The sequence below is a fragment of the Ovis canadensis genome, chromosome 18 (genome assembly GCF_042477335.2).
Source record: "Ovis canadensis isolate MfBH-ARS-UI-01 breed Bighorn chromosome 18, ARS-UI_OviCan_v2, whole genome shotgun sequence".
Classification (NCBI taxonomy): Eukaryota; Metazoa; Chordata; class Mammalia; order Artiodactyla; family Bovidae; genus Ovis; species Ovis canadensis.
This window is the reverse complement of record NC_091262.1, coordinates 40,715,340-40,737,620: the sequence shown is the minus strand read 5'-3', so window position 1 is coordinate 40,737,620 and position 22,281 is coordinate 40,715,340. Positions and strand designations below refer to the sequence as shown.

Here is a 22,281-nt window from a genome sequence, read left to right as displayed (position 1 = left end):
AACAAGTAGTCACCACCTACCCTTGGTCTCTTGAGGAGCCAGGGCAGCTCAGAAGGGAACTGGAGCCCATCCCCCTGGAGCTCAGTGGTCCATCTAAAGTGAGGCATCCCAGGACTTCCCTGGTGGTCCAGTGGTTAAGACTTCACCTTCCAGTGCAGGGGGCACAGGTTCAGTCCTTGGTAGGGAAATAAGATCCTGCGTGTTGTGCAGTGTGGCCAATAAATAAATAAAACTAGACCAAGCATCTAAACAGACATTTCTCAAAAAAAAAAAAAAAAAAAAGCTAAAATATACTGGGCAGTTATATATCACAGGCTTTGTGTTAACACTCGGCATTTATGGCAAGAGTCCTAGGACTCCAGTAGCTCTGTTACTGTTCCCTTTTCATGTGGGAGGAAACCAAGGACTCAAGAAACTCACCTGAGCTTCGAAGCTGCTGCGTGGTGGGTCTAGGTTTGAACTAGATTTTGTGGCTCTAGAGTCCACGTCCCTTGGCAGCACATCACACTGCAGCTGATAGACTCATCCCCGTGTAAGCAAATGGGACCAAGATGGTGAAGTGACTTGCCCAAGGTCGTGCTGCCATTGGTGGCAGAACTAACACTAGAATCCAACCAGGTCCAGTGACTTGGAGACCTATGCTCATCTCAAATTGACTTTCAAAAGTTAAAAATATTGGGAATTCCCTGGTGATCCAGCGGTTAAGACTTCAAGCTTCCACTGCAAGGCGTGTGGTTTCAATCCCTGATTGGTAATTAAGATTCTGCAAGGAAATAGCAACCCACTCCAGTGTCCTTACCTGGGAAATTCCATGGACAAAGGAACCTGGCAGGCTATAGTCCATGGGGTCGCAAGAGTCAGACACAGCTGAGCACACACACACATATGCTGTGCAGTGCAGTCAAAAATTAAAACAAAAAGTTAAAAATATCTTTCCCAGAACTGAGGACTTCCTGGGTGGTCCAGAGATTAAGAATTCACCTTCCAGTGCAGGGAATGAGGTTAGGGACCTAAGATCCCACAGGCCTCGGGGCAACTAAGCCCGTATGACACAACTAGAGAGAAGCCCATGTGCCATAACTGAGACCTGATACAGCCATAAATAAATAAGGTGAAGGTTTGGTTAAGGATAAAAAAAGCAATTATATATATATATATAATGTATATATAGCTATTCTAGAGTTGGAGTAAACACAGAATCCTTTGGAAGCTCCCATGTGAGCCGCAGTCCTCCCCCTGTGGTTCAGCAGTTGTAGCAGACCTCCCAGAAACAAAGCCAGTCTGCAGCGGGGGCTCCCTGGGGCACAGGGACAGAGCTAGGAGGGCCTTTGAGTCTCAACACTAACAGCCCAAAGTCACACACCCACAGCTCTTCTTATAGATCAGGAGCCTCAGGCCCAGAAGACAGTAGTCACTTGGGCAGTTAGAAGCAGAGCTGGAGGGCTTCGCTGGTGGCTCAGTGGTAAAGAATCTACCTGTCAATGCAGGAGATATGGGTTCAATCCCTGATCCAGGAAGATCCCACATACTGTGGAGCAGCTAGGCCCATACACCACAACTACTGAGCCTGTGCTTTAGAGCTTGGGAGCCTCACATGCTGCTACTATTGAAGCCTTCGTGTTCTGGAGCCTGTGCTCTGCAACGAGACACCACTCTAATGAGAAGCCTGTGCACTCGCAACTAGAGAAAAGCGGGCATATGCAATGAAGACCCAGAAGAGCCAAAAATTTTAAAAAAAGAAGCAGCACTGGGCCAGATCCCAGACCACATGACCTCTTGTCTACAACTCCTGGCTCTGGGACTCAGGGGGTCCAGCTTGAGAAGCAGTAAAGAATCAGGGGTGATTGTATGTGACAGCTGCAGGCCATTCATTATCTTCCCAGGTAAACCCAAGTAACCTCCAACTAGGGTTGGCTTGCTCCCCAGTCCATGATGAACAAAATCTCAACATTTTGAATAACAGTAGGAGCTGACAGGTCCAGGATTAGAATGAGGTGAGTGAGGCTGGGAAGTCAGACTCTGTGTTTTGTTCACTGCGGGCTTTTAAAATTAATTTCGATTTTAAAAAATATTGCATTGAAACAGTCTGTATCTTGATTACTGAATATTTCAGCACCCCCTTCAATATTGCACCCAGGACTTCCCTGGTGGACCGGCGGATAAGAATCTGCCTGCTAACGCAGGAGACGTGGGTTCAATCCTTGGTCCAGGAAGATTCCATATACCAAGGGGCAATTAAGCCTGTGCACCACAACTACTAAGCCTGACTGCTCTAGAGCCCCAGCTCTGCAATGAGAGAAGCCACCGCAATGAGATGCCTGCACATCGCAACTAGAGAGTAGCCCCTGCTCTCTGCAGCTAGAGAAAGCCCACGAGGAGCAATAAACACTCAGCATAGCCAAAATAAATAAATAATAAATAATTTTTAAAAATTAAAAAAATGGCACTCAGGGCCTTACGTACTTAGCCTTGGTCCCATCCCTGCCAGGCTGAAGCCAGAGCAGGCTGGGTCACTTACAAGGACCCAGCAAAATAGAGGGATTACGGGGATGTCTGAGCCAAGGAGAACAGGGAGAAAAAGCAAAGTCAAGTTAATAAGAGGTCTGCCTGCCTCTCAAAAGGGCGTGGGGTTGTGGGAAACCGATAAGCCCTGTAGGGCCCTCAGAAGCCTGTGGGGTGCCTGGTCCAACACCCACAACTAGAGCTGAAGCCGAAAGGGGGACCCACATCACACCTTTGAAGATCCTGTTAACTGTCAGAGGCTTGTCCCCATGTAGGGAGCCCTTCCCTCCTTCCAGGCTGAAGCCCAGTCCCGCAGAGGTCTTTTCCAGGGTCACCGTGCAGACTGTGGCCTCTGCTGCTGAGAAAACACAGAGGTTTGTTAGGGATGCTCTCCGTCTGGGTATCAGGTGAGCCTGGCTGATTCTGCCAGGGAACTTGTGCGCATGTGTGGATTCACCCATGTGTGCATAGCCCAGCTGGCTAAGTGTTCTGAGGACCAGGAATGACTTAATGGCCCTGCCAGCACTGGCCTCATGCATCCAAAAGTGATGTGGCCCACAAGGTTTCTACCAGGCAAGGAGAACTTACCAGATTCTATGGAGACGTCACTGGCCACAGAGGCTGAGCCTGAGGAATCAGTGGAGGAGTTGAGGTCGGTCGTGGCCTCCAGAGTTGGCCTCCTGGTGACGACCACAGCTTGCCTGGGCTCCCGAGCTTGGCGGAGGATAGCCAGGGCATCATTGTGCGTGGCTCCTTTGAGAGACTTGCCGTTGATGGAGAGAACCTCGTTGCCCTTCTGAATGGTCCCTTCCTGGGAGGCTAGCCCATTAGGGAACACCCTGTGAACCTGAGCAAACCAGAGGAGGTCAGGACCCAGGACTTACCATATTGGATCTGGATTCTTGCTGGAGGAGGATCATGACCAGTTAAACCTAGGTTCTTGTTGCTTAGTTGCTAAGCGACCACCTCTTTTGTGACCCCATGAACTGTAGCCTGTCAGGCTCCTATGTCCACGGGATTTTCCAGGCAAGAATACTGGAATGGGTTGCCACTTCATTCTCCTGTGCATCTTCCCCACCCAGGAATCGAACCTATGTCTCCTGCATTGGCAGGCAGGTTCTTTACCACTGAGCCACCAGGAAGCCCAGAAGATTTTTCAAAGAAAATAAAATGAAAGGTGTCCTAGCTCAGGGCTGCTAGCCAGCTTCACCCCCCTTCTCTACCCAGAGCAGAGATCATTAGCAAAAGTGGCCAGCCTGGCCCTCAAAATTCTTCCCAACACAACATCCTAGACTGTATTGCTACAATCCTAGTTAACATTCGGTCACACTCTTTTGCCCTTTGTGGTCTGCATCAGCATTCTCCCAGGGCAACTTTCTTCAAGAACTGATTTTGTCACATATTAATAGATATTGTGTTAGAAAAGTTTCCAAGGTCTAAGAAAATTAAGAACATTGGATAAAATACAAGCTCTGAAAATGTCTACCGTTTAAAAAAAAATTAGAGACTCTACAGTGCAGGCTGGCATGATAATTCTCTAAGAACAGGCCATATAATGTAGGCTTCCCTGGTGGCTCAGATGGTAAAGCGTCTGCCTACAATGCAGGAGACCAGGGTTCAATCCCTGGGTCAGGAAGATCCTCTGGAGAAGGAAATGGCAACCCACTCCAGTACTCTTGCCTGAAAAATCCCACAGATGGAGGAGCCTGGTAGGCTACAGTCTATGGGGTCACAAAGAGCTGGACATGACTGAGAGATTAGTGACCCCCAAAAGATTCAGCAAAGCATTCTGTTTTTCATAGAGAAATTCTCAGGCCACATGTTTCACAGAATGCAGAATTCCTATCCTAGGAAGTCTGAGTATTTTTAAAGCTCCTCCCCTAGAAATTCTGATCCTTAATTCCAGTTAAAAGAGACCATCCCCACCTAGGTTTCTTTTCTGAAAAAATGTGTAGGATTAAAAAAAAAAATCTCATGTCTTTGCTGCAATCATCTTTTTTTTTTCCTGTAATACATTTTTTTTTTTAATACGTGTATAGGGCTTTTTATTTTTTGGCTCTATGGTATGTGGGATCTTAGTTCCCTGACTCAGGATCAAACCCACCCCCTCTGCAATGGAGGCACAGAGTCTTAACCACTGGACTCCCAGGCAAGACCTGCCTCAGCCTTTCTACTGCTGTAGATTCTCATGTGCTTAATTAGGGGGACTGAATGGCAGCAAGAGTGGGCAGTCGCTAAACTGTGCTATGTGTTGCTTTGCTGTTATCCTCTGATCAAGGTTCTTTGTCTCTCTAAACAGTTTCAGTGCTGGAAAAATTCTGTTATGGGGTCAGATGTGGTCAAGATCCTCTGATTACAAGACCCGAGTAGGAGGCAGAATCTGTTCCGTATCTCCATCCATCCTCCACAAATGAAGCATACATGCCAACAATCCCCCATCCTGAGGCATGGGGAAGAAAAGTTGCACATGTCAGTGGGAGCCCAGCTTGTTCTTGATAATGGACGTTACTCAACATTAGTTCTCTTTGAATGACTATGGAAAGGAACAGAAGCACTCAAACATGGAAGGAGAAAGGGGAAGTTTGGGGCATAGCATCAGCCGATGTGTACCGCTCCTGGCTTTTGAGGCAGTGTCAGGGGTGGCGGCCAAAATGGGCGCAGAAAACTACCCCCTCCAGGGCAAACCCACAGATCCAAAGTATTGTTCCCACAGGCAAGCTCTCTTTTCTGCTCTTCAATTAGGAAGCAGACTGTGCCGTCTGGAACATCTTTATGGTGATCTGCCAGTGCTCAGTGTCAGAAATAGGTCCTCTTTGGTTTTATGTGCTTTTTTGTGGTGGAGAGCTTGCTTGCAAAGAAGGAAGTTGCTGCTCACACACGACTGACTGAAATGACTGAAAGCAGTGTGCTGAGTTACTCTGGGTACCAGCTGGTCCTGCCAGAACAGGGGGCTGGACCTCGAGACCTGAAGCCTCGGGCACATCCTGAGCTGTGCTCTGTGAAGAGCAACAGAAATAGCTTCCTGACCTTTCCAGCTGGGCCCCACCGCCCGCCGCCAGCCGTCAGATCTGCTTCACCACCGTCCGCGTTAACACACCCATCTCCCAGCGGGCAAACCCTGGCAAACAGCCTCCTGTACCACACCTGCCTGCCCAAGGCCTCTTTCTGTCCAGGTGAGACCTCTTTCCATCTGGATGCGCTGTGCTACGTGTCACAGCCAGGCCTTCAATCCTTCTTGAAAAGCCTTCGGCAAAGGCTCCTGTGGTCATAAATCATTCTTGTCTAAACGTTGGTGGCATATGTATGTCAAGCACAGGGACCTCAGGTCAGTGCTCTGTGATGGGTGGGATGGGGTGGGATGGGGTGGGGAGTTGGGAGGGACATCCAAGAAGGATGTATATATGTATACGTATATATATATATATATATATATATATATATATATATATGTATGTATGTATATATATGCATATATATACACATATATGTATAGATAGCTAATTCGCTTTGTCGTATAGCAGAAACTAACACAACATCGTAAAGCAATTATACTCCAATAATAAGATAAAATGTTGGTTGCTCAGTCGTATCCGATTCTTTGTGGGCCTATGGACTGTAGATTTCCAGGCTTCTCTGCCTATGGGATTCTCCAGGCAAGAATACTGGAGTGGGTTGTCATTTCCTACTCCAGGGAATCTTCCTGACCCAGGGATCAAACCTGGGCCTGTCTCCTGCATTGCAGGCATATTCTTTACTGTCTGAGCCACCAGGGAAGCCCAGTGGCTTATAAAGTTAAAAAACATTTTAAAATGTAGATGGCTAATAGGTTATTATCTCTATCTCCAAAAGAGACATGACACTGAAAAAATTTGTTTTGAATTTTCTTCCTGTTTTATTGTTGTTGAGATGAAATTCCCATAACATTCAATTAACATGATAGTTCAGTTGGTAAAGAATCCACCTGCAATGCAAGAGACCCTGGTTTGATTCCTGGGTCGGGAAGATCCCCTGGAGAAGGGATAGGTTATCCACTCTAGTATTCTTGGGCTTCCCTGGTGGCTCCGCTGGTAAAGAATCTGCCTGCAATGTGGGAGAGCTGGGTTCTATTCCTGGGTTGGGAAGATCCCCTGGAGAAGGGAAAGGCTACCCACTCCAGTATTCTGGCCTGGAGAATTCCGTGGACTGTATAGTCCATGGGGTTGCAAAGAGTCAGACAAGATTGAGCAACCTTCACTTCACTTCACTTCAATGCAGTGACATTTACTGTGTTGGAATTTTTTAAACGTTTCCCCAGGACCTTCAAAAACGGAAGCATTAAGGCTTTGACTTCAAGGAATTCTGATAAAACAGCTCTGGGGTGAGGCTGAGATGTCTGTAATATTTTTTAAAATTCCATGAGTGAGTCAGATTTTTTTGGGTAAATTAAAGTTGTTTTGTGTACACAGAGACCTTTTTAAAGTTAAGGATCATGGGACTTCCCTCGTGGTCCAGTGGTTAAGTATCTATGCTTCTCTAAGTATCTTAAACTCCTGTAGTAACCTGCCCAGGGCCTGGAGTTATGCATTCCTCTGATTCCCCCTCCTGATAAGTGCTTCCCTCTCCAAGGGTCATTGCCTCTGGCTCTGATGAACCCCATGACTGGGCCACTCACCGTGATCACCTTGTTTTCTAGATCTGCTCCTCCTGCCAAGCTGAACCCAAGGCCAGCCCCTTCCTCCTTGTGCAAGATGGTGACATGGATGCTGTCTAATTGCTGTAGAAGGAAAATATATGTATTAAAAACATTGTATTGCAACAGCATGAACAATTTAGCAAATATTTTTCTTCCCCTCTGTTCAAGTTTAATAAAACTACAGAAGATCAAGATTTAACAAGTGTTCTGACATCAGGCTATGTGTGTGCTTAATCATGTCTGACTCTTTGCAACCTCATGGACTGTAGCCCACCAGGCTCCTCTGCCCATGGGATTCTCCAGGCAAGAATACCAAAGTGGGTGGCCACTTCTTACTCCAGGGGATCTTCCTGACCCAGATTTCAAACCCACGTCTCTTTTATCTCCGGCACTGGCAAGCCGATGCTTTACCACTAGCGCCACCTGGGAAGCGTAACATCAGGCTGATCTGCTCTCAAATCGCAGCTTGTCCATGTTCCCAGTTATATCAAACCCATCTCATTATTTAAAAAAAGAAAACTTTCTGGGAAGTCATGGGAAGCTCAAAAGAAAAAAGAAAATGCATGTAAGGCAACCTGTAGAGTTCTTTTCCTCTCCTGTGCACCCATCCACACCCACATCTGTATAGACGGGGCTGGGTGCTACTGAGTCAGCTGGAAATCGAAGTTGGGACAACACAGCTCTGCCATCTGGTGTGGGATGGGGTCAGCCTGGAGAACTCTGGGTCAGCAAAGCTGGAGTGGTGCAGTTTTGTGAGAGTTGGCTGCTCTGTTTTCACACCTGCTGTTCCGTGGGGCACAGCAGAAGCATTAAGGAACCCAGCCGGCTTCTCACCCTAGAACACACATGCGCACACACACACACACACACACGCCCACCCAGGCGCACACACACACACACACACACAGACACACACACGCCCACCCAGGCACACACACACACACACACAAACACACACACAGACACACACACAGACACACACACACAGAGACACACACACACAGACACACACACACAGACACACACACACACACGCCCACCCAGGCACACACACACACACACACAGACACACACACACACACACAGAGACACACACAGAGACACACACACATGCCCACCCAGGCACACACACACACACAGACACACACACACATGCCCACCCAGGCACACACACACACGCCCACCCAGGCACACACACACACACAGACACACACACACATGCCCACCCAGGCACACACAGACACACAGACACACACACACACGCCCACCCAGGCACACACACACACACACACACCCAGGCACACACACACACACATGCCCACCCAGGCACACACACACACACACAGAGTACTTCCCAGCCTGGACCTGGGCTCACCTGGAGTCAGAACAATCCCTCTGCAGTGTCTAAAGTCAGAGACCCTCGTCTGGTCTCAATGGTGGTGGGGGGTCTCAAACTCAAGTGGACCCAGGGCCCAGGCAGACTACTTAAAAAAGCAAAAGGAGCAGATGTGAGAGAGAGGGGAACTAGAGAGAACTGAGAGCACATTGGCTCAAGAGGACACTCTGCTCCTAGGAATGCAGGCCAGTGCTCCAGGACCATTCATGCCCTTTATAAAAAGAGAGAAGCCAGGGGACTTCCCTAATGGTCCAGCGGTTAAGGATCTGTCTTGCAATGTAGGGAACATGGGTTCCATTCCTGGTAGGGGAACTAAGATCCCACAAGCCACAGGGCAACTAAGCCTGCAAGTTACAACTAGAGAGTCTGTGAGCCACGGCTAAGACCTGACACAGCCAAATAAATAAATATTTAAAAAGAAAAAGAGAGAGGGAAGCCAGAATCCAGGTTTTGATTTGGGTTTAATGATATTTAGAATATTAATATAATACTGGGCTTCCCTGGTGACTCAGATGATAAAGAATCTGCCTGCAATGTGGGAGACTTGGTTGGATCCCTGGGTCAGGAAGATCCCCTGGAGAAGGGAATGGCTGCCCACTCCAGTATTCTTGCCTGGAGAATGTCATGGACAGAGGAGCCTGGCAAGCTACAGACCATGGGGCCGCAAAGAGTCAGACATGACTTAGCAACCACACACACACACACACACACACACACACAATATAATACTTTTTAGACAATCACCAAGCAGACCAAATACAATACACCTGCAGGCTTTCAGGCTACCAGTTTGTGCCCTGGCATAAAGGAACAAACTTACATCAAAAATTCATTTGCTCTGGCACCACCAGAGCCTCTGCCATGCCGCTAGCTCCATAAGCCTTTGAACTGGAGTCCCTAAGACCCAGGGGAGGATGAAGGGATGAATGGACTTCACTGTCCCCACCTCTACTGCAGCACTGGGCCAAATCTCCCAACTTGTCCCCAGGCATCAGCTTACTTGCCTTGTAAGAGCCCTTTGTCAAGTTTAAAAGTAAATACTCTCCCAGGGAGGCCCCAAGCAGGACAGCTATGTATTTTCTACAGCACTTTGTTGCTGTTGTTCAGTTGCCAAGTCATGTTGACTCTTTGCAACCCCACGGATTGCAGCATGCCACGTTTCCCTATCCTTCACCATCTCCCGGAATTTGTTCAAACTAATGTTCACTGAATCCCCGATGCTATACAACCATCTCATCCTGTCGCCCCCTTCTCCTCCTGCCCTCAATCTTTCCCAGTATCAGGGTCTCTTCCAGTGAGTTGGCTCTTCACATCAGGTGGCCCAAGTATTGGAACTTCAGTTTCAGCATCAGTTTCAGACTTTCCAATGAATATTCAAGGGTTGATTTCCTTTGGAATTGATTGGTTTGATCTCCTTGCAGTCCAAGGGACTCTCAAGTCTTCTCCAGCACCACAATTTGAAAGCATCAATTCTTCAGTGTTCAGCCTTCTCTACGGTCCAACTCTCACATCTGTACATGACTACTGGAAAAACCATAGCTTAGCCTCTGTTATTTTGTTGAAATCAGGCTCTGGGTAAGATGGTGCCAGTGCACAGGTGATAAGCAAGATCCCCAGAGGCCCAGGACATCTTCTCAGGCTCACCCATGCCCTTGATCTAGCGCAGCAGTCCCCAACCTTTTTGGCACTAGGGACCAACCCTTATGGCAGAAAGTAAAGAGGAACTAAAAGCCTCTCAACGAAAGTGAAAGAGGAGAGTGAAAAAAGTTGGCTTAAAGCTCAACATTCAGAAAACGAAGATCATGGCATCTAGTCCCAACACTTCATGGGAAATAGATGGGGAAACAGTGGAAACAGTGGCAGACTTTATTTTTTTGGGCTCCAAAATCACTGCAGGTGGTGACTGCAGCCATGAAATTAAAAGATGCTTACTCCTTGGAAGAAAAGTTATGACCAACCTAGATAGCATATTCAAAAGTAGAGACATTACTTTGCCAACAAAGGTCCATCTAGTCAAAGCTATGATTTTTCCTGTGGTCATGTATGGATGTGAGAGTTGGACTGTGAAGAAAGCTGAGCGCTGAAGAATTGATGCTTTTGAACTGTGGTGTTGGAGAAGACTCCTGAGAGTCCCTTGGACTGCAAGGAGATCCAACCAGTCCATTCTGAAGGAGATCAGCCCTGGGATTACTTTGGAGGGAATGATGCTGAAGCTGAAACTCCAGTACTTTGGCCACCTCATGCGAAGAGTTGACTCATTGGAAAAGACTCTGATGCTGGAAGGGATTTTGGGCAGGAGAAGAAGGGGACGACAGAGGATGAGACGGCTGGATGGCATCATTGACTCTAAGGACGTGAATCTGAGTGAACTCCGGGAGTTGGTAATGGACAGGGAGGCCTGGCGTGCTGCGATTCATGGGGTCGCAAAGAGTCGGACATGACTGAGCGACTGAACTGAACTGAACCAGTTTCATAAAAGACAATTTCCCCACAGACTGGGGGAGGGTGATGGTTTCAGGGTGATCCAAGTACACTACATTTACTGAGTACTCTATTTCTATTACCATTACATCAGCTCCATCTCCGATCATCAGGCATTAGGACCTGGAGGCTGGGGACCTCTGCTGTAGGGAACGTTGGCTGTGATGCCTCCTTACCCTCTCCTCCCAGTCTGGATAATTCCAGTATAAACAGCCTTCGTGGACTGGGGCCTCCCAGACGGATGCAAGGCCCATGAGGCTGTGCTCATCTGAGCTGAATGAGCCTCAGCTCTGCCTGACCACTTCCTCTCCACACACTTTTGGGTCATGCTCAGAAGGCATAGGGGAAGTGGGACTTTCAGAATGACTTGACTGAGTGTGGGAGCCTTTGCAAGTCCTGGGATCAGTCACCTCTCAGTGAGCAGGGCAAATCTTCAGGCAAGAACTCAGAATTTATGATGGACAGGTCACTCGCAAGCAGCATCACCCTGGAGATGCAGGCCAGGCAGGCAGCCAGGGGAAAGTGGAGATAGAGAACTTTGACTCTGCGAACTTGAACCTCACCTTTCTCCGTTATTAGATGATCAGAAAGATACAACTCTGATCGAAATCACTTCATGAGCTACAAAGCTCCCTATACTGGAAGGTCTGATTTTGGTCCAGTGCTACAGCACCCCTCTGCCCTGGGCAGGGCACAATCTCACTCTGGTATCTGCCCCTGCGAACCACTGTTTGACTTCAGGGATCCCATGGGTTGCTTCTCCTCCGACCTAACTGAGGTGACCACACTGCTCTGAGCAAGGCCTTCATCCCTGTAAGTGCTAAGCCACTCAGTCATGTTCAACTCTGAGACTGTAGCCCACCATGTTCCTCATCCATGGGGTTCTGCAGGTAAGAGTACTGGAGTGGGTTCCCATTCCCTTTTCCAGGGGCTCTCCCCGATCCAGGGATCAAACCCACGTCTCTTAATGTCTCCTGCATTGGCAGGTGGGTTCTTTACCACTCGTGCCACCTGGAAAGCCCTTCATCTCTGTAAATGCCCTTTAAAAAAGAAACCTACCTTTAATGTAGCTTCATCCAGAACCTTCACTTCCTCTATGAGCTTCTTTAGTTCCTCTGTGCTCAGCAAGGAGATAACCGACTGACCGGGCTGAGAGTTGCAGTGGTCACAGTCGTTGGCTTCCGTGGACTCACTGAGACCTTCCGTGTATTCTCTCAGCTCTGAAAGGCTTGGCAGGGAGGAGAAGCACATGGTATGAGTCGTGATGCTAACAAGAGCTAACAGTCTTTGCATACCTACTGTATTCCTGGAAGGTGCTAATGTTCATTCAACAAGTACATGCAACAAGTCTATGAATAGAAACTAGGATCCCTTCACCACAGAGATACAGACATTGGGGTTCAGGGAGGTGGGGAAACTTGTCTATGGTCATGTGGTTATGAAATGCCAAGATCTGGAATTTGAAATCACAGATTGTGGTGTGCCTGACTCTGAAGTCTGTATTCAAAACGTCACCCTGGAGTATAACTGATGCTTTGGGCAAATCTGTGTCTATATGACCACCAAGAGTGATGTCCCCCCTGTCTCTCACACACACCCACATACTCACCCACACACTCACAAGACCCATACACTCTTACACCCACACACTCTCTCTCTCTCTCACACACACATGTATGCTCATAAGAACAGCTGGTAACTTCCTTGGTGGTCCAGTGGTTAAGAATGCACCTTGCATTGCAAGGCACACGGACTCAATCCCTGGTCTGGGAAGATCCCACACGCCACAGAGCAACTAAGTCTGTTTGCCACAACTACTGAGCCTATGCTCTAGAGCCTTTGAACCACGACTACTGAAGCTCATGTGCCTCAAGCCCATGCTCTGCAACAACAGAAGTCACTGCAGTGAGAAGCCCATGCACCACAACTAGAGAAAAGCCTTTGAAAAGCAATGGAGACCCAGTGTGGCCAAAAAATAAAATGAACATGTGAAAAAGAGAGAGACAGAACAGGTGGAACCATCCTTTAGCCAACCTGAGAAACTTTTTAAAGACACAGGATTGTAAGAGGACGAAAGATGAGAGAGGTGAACACTGGACGGAGACACTCACTTGAGAGAGAAGCTGGTGTCCGAGGCAGAAACTTCGGCAGAACTGTTTGCGGGGTCTTCACTGAATGCTGCGGGAGGCAACACCCCTTCTTTGGGGCTGCAGGGGGTCTGGCCGAACGAGAGGGAAGACGGGAGGCACAGCAGGGACTTCATGACGGCCGAGGACACTTGGCTGCTGATGGAGTAGAGTTTACTGGTCTTTTCGTCCAGTGGCTTCATCTCGCAGGACTGGGTCCGGCTCAGGGGGAAGCTTCGAGCCCGCTGACTTGGCATCTTGACCACTGGGCCTCGGGGTCCCTCCATCTGTGTCGCCAGCAGCCTTGAGAGAGGGTCGAGGTCGGAGGAGAGGGTTTTCTGACCGGGCTGCTCTTCCAGGGGAGGGCGCCCTGACACGCCGGGGTCGCTGGCCTCTGAGGTGGCCGGAGAGGCGGGGGGCAGCTGCTCTGGCTCTGGCCGCTGCTGCTCCGTGGTGGGAGGAGCCCCTTGCCCTGAGGGACCAGAAGCCCGCTCTCCCTCTTGCTTCCCGGGAAGTTCTGCTGCTTCACCCAAGGAGCTGGAGGCCTGGAGGCTCAGTCTCTGGGCTCCTCTGTCAGGCGGGTGAGCAGAGCCGAAGGTTTCAAAGGAGCTGATTCTCTGCTTGATGGAGGACGAAGCCCGCAGGGATGGCCCAGGGCGCTCCCTGGAGGTGGGGGTCGGCTGGCAGGAGATGGCCATCTCTCGCCTGGAGTCTGGAACACGATTTCTCAAACCTTTCAAGCTTTGGCGAAACCAGGCTGGCTTGGGGGCTACTGGAGGACCCTTCTTCACGGTGCTTCCACCCGCCGGCTTGTAAGCTTTGGGACCGCCACCGGTGGTGTCCAGCTTCGCGGCAGCCCCATCTGGGTGGCCCCGCATCCCATCTTCCTTACCCAGCGGGGCGTCGGGCTGCAGCGGCATGTGGTTGTGGTTCTCACTCATGATGGGGCTAAAGAGATTTTTGATGCAGTCAGAAATTCTAACCCAAGGGTCTTCGGCTGTGGTCTCAAGGCTATAGTCCATCCGAGCCTGTCTCCTAAGCAATGGGTGTTTTACTGGGGACGTTTGCGTCCCTAGGGGGCAGAAAGAAGGCCAGAGCTGTGTGTTACACCTCATTGTGGGTTTTCCTCTTAAGTTCTACTTTCAAAGATGAACAGCAAGGATTCTAGGGGAGGAGATGAGCAGAGTGGGGGATCCCTACCTGGGTAAGCTGCTACCCCAGGTACTATCACCTGGCTGAAGTGCACACAGAACCAGGGGACCAGAGGCATGAGTTAACACCACAGCATCCTAGCATTTTACAGCTACAGAATACCTAGTCTGATCTCTGACACTTCGTAATTGAGGAACCCAACATTCACAAGGATAAGGGGTCACCTGTTGGCAGAGCCAAGACCCTCATCTCCTGACTCCCCACTTTTGTGGCCTTTTGTAAGTCCCCTCCATACGAACCTTCAAGTTGTGTGAGCTTTCAGAGATACAGATGTGTGTTCTCATGTCCAGTCACGTGAGTTAGTTCATGTGTCTGGTGTACATGGTCACATGCGCGCATCCTCTAAAAGTGGCTGCGCTTGTGCACAATTTACTGCATAGGACTGTAGAGAGGACGGTAGTGCAGTGTCTCTATTTCAAGCCCAGAATGTCTGGAAGCAAGCGTAAAAGCAGTGGTGATGTAGCTGGCACTATTGTACTTTTCAAGGTACTCTACTGCCAGATTTAAAATGTTTTATTTCTGTGTTTATTTTTTATGCATTATTTTTGTGAAAAATATTATAAATCCATTACAGTACAGTACTATGTAGCAGATTGTGTTAGCTAGGTGTCTAGGCTAACTTTGTTGGACTTAGGAACAAACTGGATTCACAAACATGCTCTCAGAATGGAGCTCATTCGTATGTAGCAGACTTACTGTACTAAGTAGCCTCTTGGATAACTCATTAAAACTTTAAAGGTCAAAGCAACTCTCAACTCTCTTACCATTTAAACTTTTAAGCCATAGGTCACACATTGACAGCCTTAATTGGTTTGGACCACCCACGTCATTGAAAAGCAATGCAGGTGTGAAGGACTTCAGACAGGTTGCACCCCAGCTCAGCGGGTGAGCCTCTCTCTCACTCAGTTAGCATTTCACACATTAAAGTATCATCTGGTCCCTGAAGTCATGTCTGTTTGCTACTCTCCCTACTTGAAGAGTTAACCAGCTTGCTCAGCAAAGGAGCGTTCCCAGCCCAAAGAGTCAATGAGAAATGAGAAGGCTCCAAGGAGAAAGAAGCTCTGTACCAGTGATTCCCCAAACTGGGCTGCCGCTGGAAACTGGAGGACCTAAAATATACTGGGTCTGATTTAATACACCTGGGATGAGCCTGGGTGCTGGCACTGGGGCAGCCCCATAGGTCCTTCCAGCCTGCTTTATCAGGCACGCCCAGTCAAGCTCAGCCCCTCACCCCTGGGGTCAGAAGAAGGGGAGCATACGTCGGTCTTTCTTGGAAGCCCATCTTAAACAAGTCAGGACAGGGGAAGCTCTGCCACCCGCCACTCTTTCCCAGGGACAGAGGGAGGCTGGCCCCCAAGTCCTGCACAGCCGAGAAGCCAAGTTCATGTGTGGTCCTTCGGTCACCCCAGGTCTCATTGTTCTGGTGCCATGCTCTGGGCAGTGCCTGGTATCAGAATTCAGCCCAGTGTAAGGAAGACATTCATTCCTCCTGCCTCTTGTTCCAATGCCAGCCCTCAAGCTACACAACCATGCAGGGCATTAAGCCTGGAAGATCCCAAGGAGAACTTCTGCACTATCCCAGAGGCCGAGGTGGTTAGTACTGACTCTGGGACTTTACCAAGTGTGTCTGGCCCTCTCAGCCTGGTCCTGCATTTATGCATTGCTCTGCTGTAAGGCCTGTTGTAAGACTCAGCTGTCAGACATTCTGCGTGAGAGCCCTATACAAACTGGGGTGGGGCGCTCTTGTTGGTAGACCACTGAGATGTTCCCTGGTGTGTTCCTCAGTTGGGGTGACTAAGGGGTGAGAAGGAGCCTCCAGTAGTAGGGCCCCTGCTCCAGGTGAGATATGCCAGGTATTTCCATTCACAGCCTTCCTGGACCTCCAAGAGCCTTCTGTGTGCTTTGCACGTGGTTACTGTTATTTAGTTGCTAAGTCACATTGGCCTCTTTTGTAAACACCATGGACTGTAGCCCACCAGGCTCCTATGTCCATGGGTTCCCCAGTCAAGAATACTGGAGTGGGTGGCCATTTGCATGTAGTGCTACTCAAACAGGTTGAGCAATAAATATGTAAGTGTGTAGCCAGTTCTGCCTGGAGAAGGAAATGGCAACCCACTCCAGTGTTCTTGCCTGGAGAATCCCAGGTACGGGAGAGTCTGGTGGGTTGCCGTCTATGGGGCTGCACAGAGTCAGACACGACTGAAGCAACTTAGCAGCAGTAGCAGCAGCAGCCAATTCTGCCACTACCACTATTGGGAGCTCCTTGATGGACTGGTCTGTCTTCTTTCTCTCATTCTCCTTCACATTCATTCTCATCTCTCTCTTTCTCTGTGTGTCTCTCTCTCCCAGTGTCTGTCTCTTCCTCTGCCTTGCTCCTTCCCCAGAAGCCAGTACAGGGACTCTTGAAAGCAGCATTCAATACACACTTACTGAACTGAGTCACCTGTTGGGGTTCTATGTGATTTCCCACTTGCTGATGAGAGAATTGAGGCTCACACACAAAAATGTTGAGTTGTCCGAAATCACACTGGTGAAGGACAGAGCCAGATTTCCCACCCTGGTCTCCTTGACCCCAAATCCCATCCTCTGTCATCAAAGCTCTAAATATTCAGCTCACATCTCAGCACTCAGGGGCACCATGGGGGCACACCCTGGCCATCCCCCACATGGGGGTGGTGACCACCAGCAACCTGCTATTCACTCATGCCTCTCTGACCCGCATCCCCAGACTCGGAAATGCTGGAAGCAGCTTTCTAGAAGACTGTCACCCAGGAGGCAGCGGCCGCTCGCTGTGTTTGGGTAGGTGTGTCTGGGACCTTTCCCAAGGGCTCCCTTCTCCAGCTGACTCTCTGGATTGGCCCGCATTCCTCCCATCACCACTGTGCTTTCCCTCCCCACCCCCTGCCTCACAGCATCACTACTCCAGCCAAGAGGTTTGCACCCTGACTGCTCACCAGCCCAGGTCCAGCTGTCCAGCCATGCAGGATGCTCTAACGCTCCAGACAGTCTTCCCCTAGTGCTGGACCTTGACCCAGAAGGTCCCTCCTCCTGGCAGATGAAGACCTACCTGGGCTGGCTGCCCTCCTCCCTGGCTGGCCCTCTGAGAGGGGTGTCGTGTGTGGCCCGACTGCAGGTCCTGGGTGGCCAGCAGCGGCGTGAGGGGTTCTCCCCGCTGTGTCTTCCTGTGGAGGCGGCGGTGGCAGCAGTTCTCTGGCTTCCTGTGGTGTAAACAGGAAGTGAGACTGTGTCAAAACGGTAGCCTCCAGCTGTGAGAAAGCAACGAGCCCTCTGATTGGGACTCGGGGGCCAACATTGAGAGACTTTAATGAGAAGCCCAATAGCGGCCCAGGTGGTCAAGAGGGTCCTTTCCTCCATGGTGCTGCCTGCATGGGTGACCAGGGAGCTGACACCTCCTGGAGGCCCAGAGCATCCCTCTGCTTCCTGGACACGAGTCGGCATCCAGGACAAGGGCTCATCCACTTGATGTGAAGATCCTGGGCCCCCTGTGACAGGGAGAAGAGGGCTGGGGGTGCGGACTGGGGCTGGCACTGCTTCGTGTACCACTACATCTGGCCAAACTCCTCCTCCTCCCAGGGGGGAAGACAATGAGGCAAAGATCTGCCTCCAGAGTCTTCATTAAGTTAAGGTTAGAACCCTTAGAGGAAAACTTGGATCTGTTGCTTTCTACATTGTGATTCATTGTTCAGTTATTTATGGTCTTCCTTGATGGCTCAGTGGTTAATAATAAAAAAAAAATCCACCTTCCAATGCAGGAGACCTGGGTTTGATCCCTGGATCGGGAATATCCTCTGCAGAAGGAAATGGCTACCCATTCTAGTATTCTTGCCTGGAGAATCCCATGGACAGAGGAGCCTAGCAGGCTACAGTCCATGAGGTCACAGGGACCTAGACATGACTGAGCGACTAGACAACAACATTCAGCTCTTTAGAAAGGATGTTGCGAAGGATGACAGAAACTCTGGAACTGTGCCATTGCTCCCCTCTGCTGCCCCCAGGGTGACCTGATCAATCTAGAGCAGGACGGTTTTCCCATTAAGCATGGATGTGGCCTCAGGCTGCTTCACAAACCAGTTCAGGGATGAGCTGGACCAAGCACCAAGTCACTCTCTAATGCTTGAGTAGAGTTTGGATTTTCATACAGCATGAAAGAGATGTTGCCAGGGCCCAGAGGCAGGGACCAGCCCCAGTTCTGTCCCAGAGTGGGGGCAGAAAGCTTCTCAGAAGTGCTTCTTGTCTGGCTCTTGAGCAAAGGGTAAGAACTTTCCAGGCAGAGAAGCCAAGGAAAAGTGTTCTAGAGAGATAAACATCCATGGTAGAAGCAAAAAGCAGACCAGCAACCCAGAAAGAAAAGAAGGCCAATATAAAAATGATGCTGTATAGGGCTTCTCTGGAGGTCCAGTGGTTAAGAATCCACCTGCCAATGCAGGGGACATGAGTTTGATCCCTGGTCTGTGAAGATCCCCTATGCCCCAGGGCAACTAAGCCCATGAGCCCCAACTACTGAAGGCAGAGTGCCCTAGAGCCCATGCTCTGCAACAAGAGAAGCCACTGCAATGAGCAGCCCGCTCGCTGCAACCAGACAGACCCAACACAGCCACAAAATAAAATAAGTATATAATTTAAAGGAAGATGCTGTCAAGATTTTTCTGCAGGGGAAATACTCTGCCACACTGTAGTTGATGGTATCTCTTTTCTGCTCTTCCCAGGGTCAGGTGGAATGATGGGCTGGCTATTAGACAAGGCTGTGAGCTCCCTTCCACAAGGAAGGAAACAAGGAGGAACAAAAGCACCATGTGGGACTAAGAGAGAAACTGAAAACATTTGAGGCCTGAGATTTATATCTACTTTGTCAATAAACATTCCTTAGGAAGGATAATTCTATACAAGTTAGAAATGTGTTCACCAAGCATTGTCCCAGCCCAGGGTTCCTATTTAGAACTGAGTTCTACGGTAGCACTTTGGAAACACCGAGAGACCAACCAACCCAAAGGAATCACTGGGTCTCTTGAACTAGTCCTTCATAAAAGCAAGGTTTGGTTATGAAATTAGAAGCTTAAAATATCACACTGTTGGTATCTAAGACACTCAGCAGCAGGAAAAAAAAAATGACATGTGTCTGAAATTTAACTGCACCCAGGGAACTCGGCACCCTATGTATATCTGTGAATGGTTGACACTTTCATAGGCTGGTGCCCTGGGTACCAACCACAGCGGTGAAAGCAACTTTGCATGTTGGAACAGACTCGGATGTGTTTTGTCTTTTCATCAACACACCTGATACTGCACCCTCTTCAAGGGAGGTTTTTTTTCAATTAGCTCCTGAAGTAAGATTGATTTCACTTGAATTTTGCTGTAAATAGTTTTTCCTGGCATAGTGCTTGGTAGTGAATGATGGAGACAGAAAGGAAAGAAGACAGGAGATGACTTAGGGGAGAAAGTGATTTTTAACCAAAAGTGATCATTGAAGCTGATTTTCTAGAAGGGAGAGAACTGGTCCTCTGTTGAAAGAAATATCCTGTGGGTCATTTTGGTTGTGGAAGTCCTCTTGAGTTACAGTAGGTGAAAAACACTCGGGAGCTGTCATAAAAGCTTGAAAAAGGTCATGGGACCCTGGAGAGGAAAGACTGGAGGAGGTGGAGGGTAGAGGACAGAAAGCCAGAGAAAAAGGAGGAGGGGGAAGGCCTGGAGGGAGGAAAGGAGGAAAGAATGGAGAGATATTACACACTGGGGCCAGAGAGAAAAACACCCAGTGGGAAATCCCCAGACATGGTGGAGGATATTTTAAGAAAAATGACATGAAGCAAACAGCCCCTGGTTTTATGGTGCTGTCATCCCTTCTCTGCACCCCCAACACCCAGGAAAATATTATGTGCTGGCTGTGCTTTTGTAAAAGGCTGTGGAAGGGTCTGTGGGCCTCGTGGGACAAAGCAGAAGGACAGAGAATTGCAGCTGCGGAAGTGGGGAGGGTGCAGGCAGGAGAGACGGGCGCCGAAGAGCAGCCAGGGCGGCAAAGACAGGGGACTTCTGCCTGCAGCAGAGGCCCTGTCTGCCCTCTTCTCCCCCAGCAGCCTCGCCTGGGGAGACTCCCTCCCTGTATCTCCTCCAACCCGGCCAGAGGGCACAAGGGCATCACCAGGGCAGCCCCTGAGACCCCCACAGACCCCCTCTGGGTCTCCAGGAACAAAGCTGGCTTCCCAGCTTCTCTGTTCCTAATTTGCCCGCTGGGACTCACAGGTCTTAGGCTCAAAGGAAAATGAAATGTTTGCTTAAAATGGGGGCGTGCAAGGTGAGGGTGTCTGTTCTGAACTCTTAACTGGACTAGGTATCTTCAAGATTCATAAACTGTCTAGCTGTAAGTTCATTTCAGTAGCAGACCTCACAAGAATTTGAGGTCAAAACCCTACCATGTGTTTAAAATTTTTTTTATACCAGGTTAATAAAATATTCATTTGCTTGGAAAGCAAAAAAAAAAAAAAAGGAGCAGGGGAACGGAGCCCCCTGGCAACTCCACCACGAACTGCTAACGAGGCCACATCCTGCCAGCTCTCTGCAAGATGGTACTTCCTCTTCAGTAACCTGGCTTCCTCTCCCTCGTCTGCTCTCTCACTCCTCCTACTCAACACCTTCCTCTCTGGGGTTTCTTGCTCCTCCTGAAGCTTCCCAACCCTTATCGCGGACCATTCGAGGGGATTACCAGAGGCCCCAGTTCTACCTACCCTGTGAAATCTGCCGAAGAAGTGAAAGACAGCGAAGCCTAATGATAAAGTGACCCACAGGCGATGTGAACTTGAGCGAGTCCCTCGGCTTTCTCTCTGCATGAAAGGGACTCTTATCCCCAGATAGTTGTCAGGCTTAACTAAGACAGAGCATAGCACCTGGGCCTAAAAAAAAGGCTCAAGATACAGCAACTGCCTGGCCATGAGCCTGCCCTCCTGTGAGGGAGAGGGATGGAGCTGCAGAGAAAGGAAGCGGAGGTCTGCAGGGGTGTGAGGGACAAACGGTCATAGCAACGAACACCAATATGCCTGCGAGCCTGTTAGGCATCCGCTCGGTTGGTTCCTTTGAATCCTCACCTTAGCCCGTGGAGGGAGCCTCTAGATTCAGCCCCAGGGGCTTCCCTGGCAGTGTAATGGTTAGGGCTTTTCCTTCCAATGCAGGAGGTATGGGTTCGATTCCTGGTCAGGGGGCTAAGATCCCACATGCCTTATGGCCAAAAAAGGCAATATTGTAACAAATTCAATACAGACTTTTTAAATGGTCCACATAGAAAAATAATCCTGGGGTTTCCCTGGTGGCTCAGTGGTAAAGAATCCACCTGCTAATGCAGGAGATTTGGGTTCAATCCTCGATCCGGGAAGATTTCACATGCTGCAGAGCAACTAAGCCCACACACCACAACTCCTGACCCTGTGCTCTAGAGCCCAGGAGGCTCAACTACTGAGCCCACATGCCCTAGAGCCCATGCTGCTATTGCAATGAGAAGCTCACGTACCACAACTGGAGAGTAGCCCCTGCTCATTCGCAACTAGAAAAAACCCTGTGCAGCAATGAAGACCTAGTGCTACCAAAAATAAATAAATAAATAGCTTTTAAAACCCCTAATGTTTGTAAAGATAAAATAAAATAAAACTTAAAATAAACTTAGACCTAATTAACAGATAAGGAAACTGAGGCTTAGAGACCTGTGAGAGCAGCCTTGTCATGGATGGCAACGCAGAAGTCATTCAGCAAGACTGGGGCTTCAACTGAAGTCTGACAAGCTGCAAAGCTCTCTCTCTGAAGTCAGCCTTAAGCTTGAGCCCAGCCCCTTCTCTCTGATGGAGGAGAAACCCCTTCCTTGCCCTCGGCTAACACTCTACTAACAACCCGGT

The 22,281-nt window shown here is 49.3% G+C and overlaps 1 protein-coding gene across 3 annotated transcripts in view; it reads right to left on the bottom strand.

Moving 5' to 3' along the window:
• Positions 1-22,281, bottom strand: part of IL16 (interleukin 16) — a 126,497-nt gene that overhangs the window by 524 nt on the left and 103,692 nt on the right. For 2 of the 3 annotated variants that reach the window (XM_069559005.1, XM_069559003.1), the window contains exons 13-18: positions 17,457-17,607; positions 13,163-14,249; positions 12,111-12,279; positions 7,154-7,255; positions 3,091-3,349; positions 2,735-2,860 (exon numbers count right to left, since the gene is read on the bottom strand). In XM_069559005.1, the coding sequence (XP_069415106.1) occupies positions 2,735-2,860; positions 3,091-3,349; positions 7,154-7,255; positions 12,111-12,279; positions 13,163-14,249; positions 17,457-17,607 (1,894 nt within the window). The remainder of the gene's footprint in view (positions 1-2,734; positions 2,861-3,090; positions 3,350-7,153; positions 7,256-12,110; positions 12,280-13,162; positions 14,250-17,456; positions 17,608-22,281) is intronic. The other variant, XM_069559004.1, reaches the window with a different exon arrangement.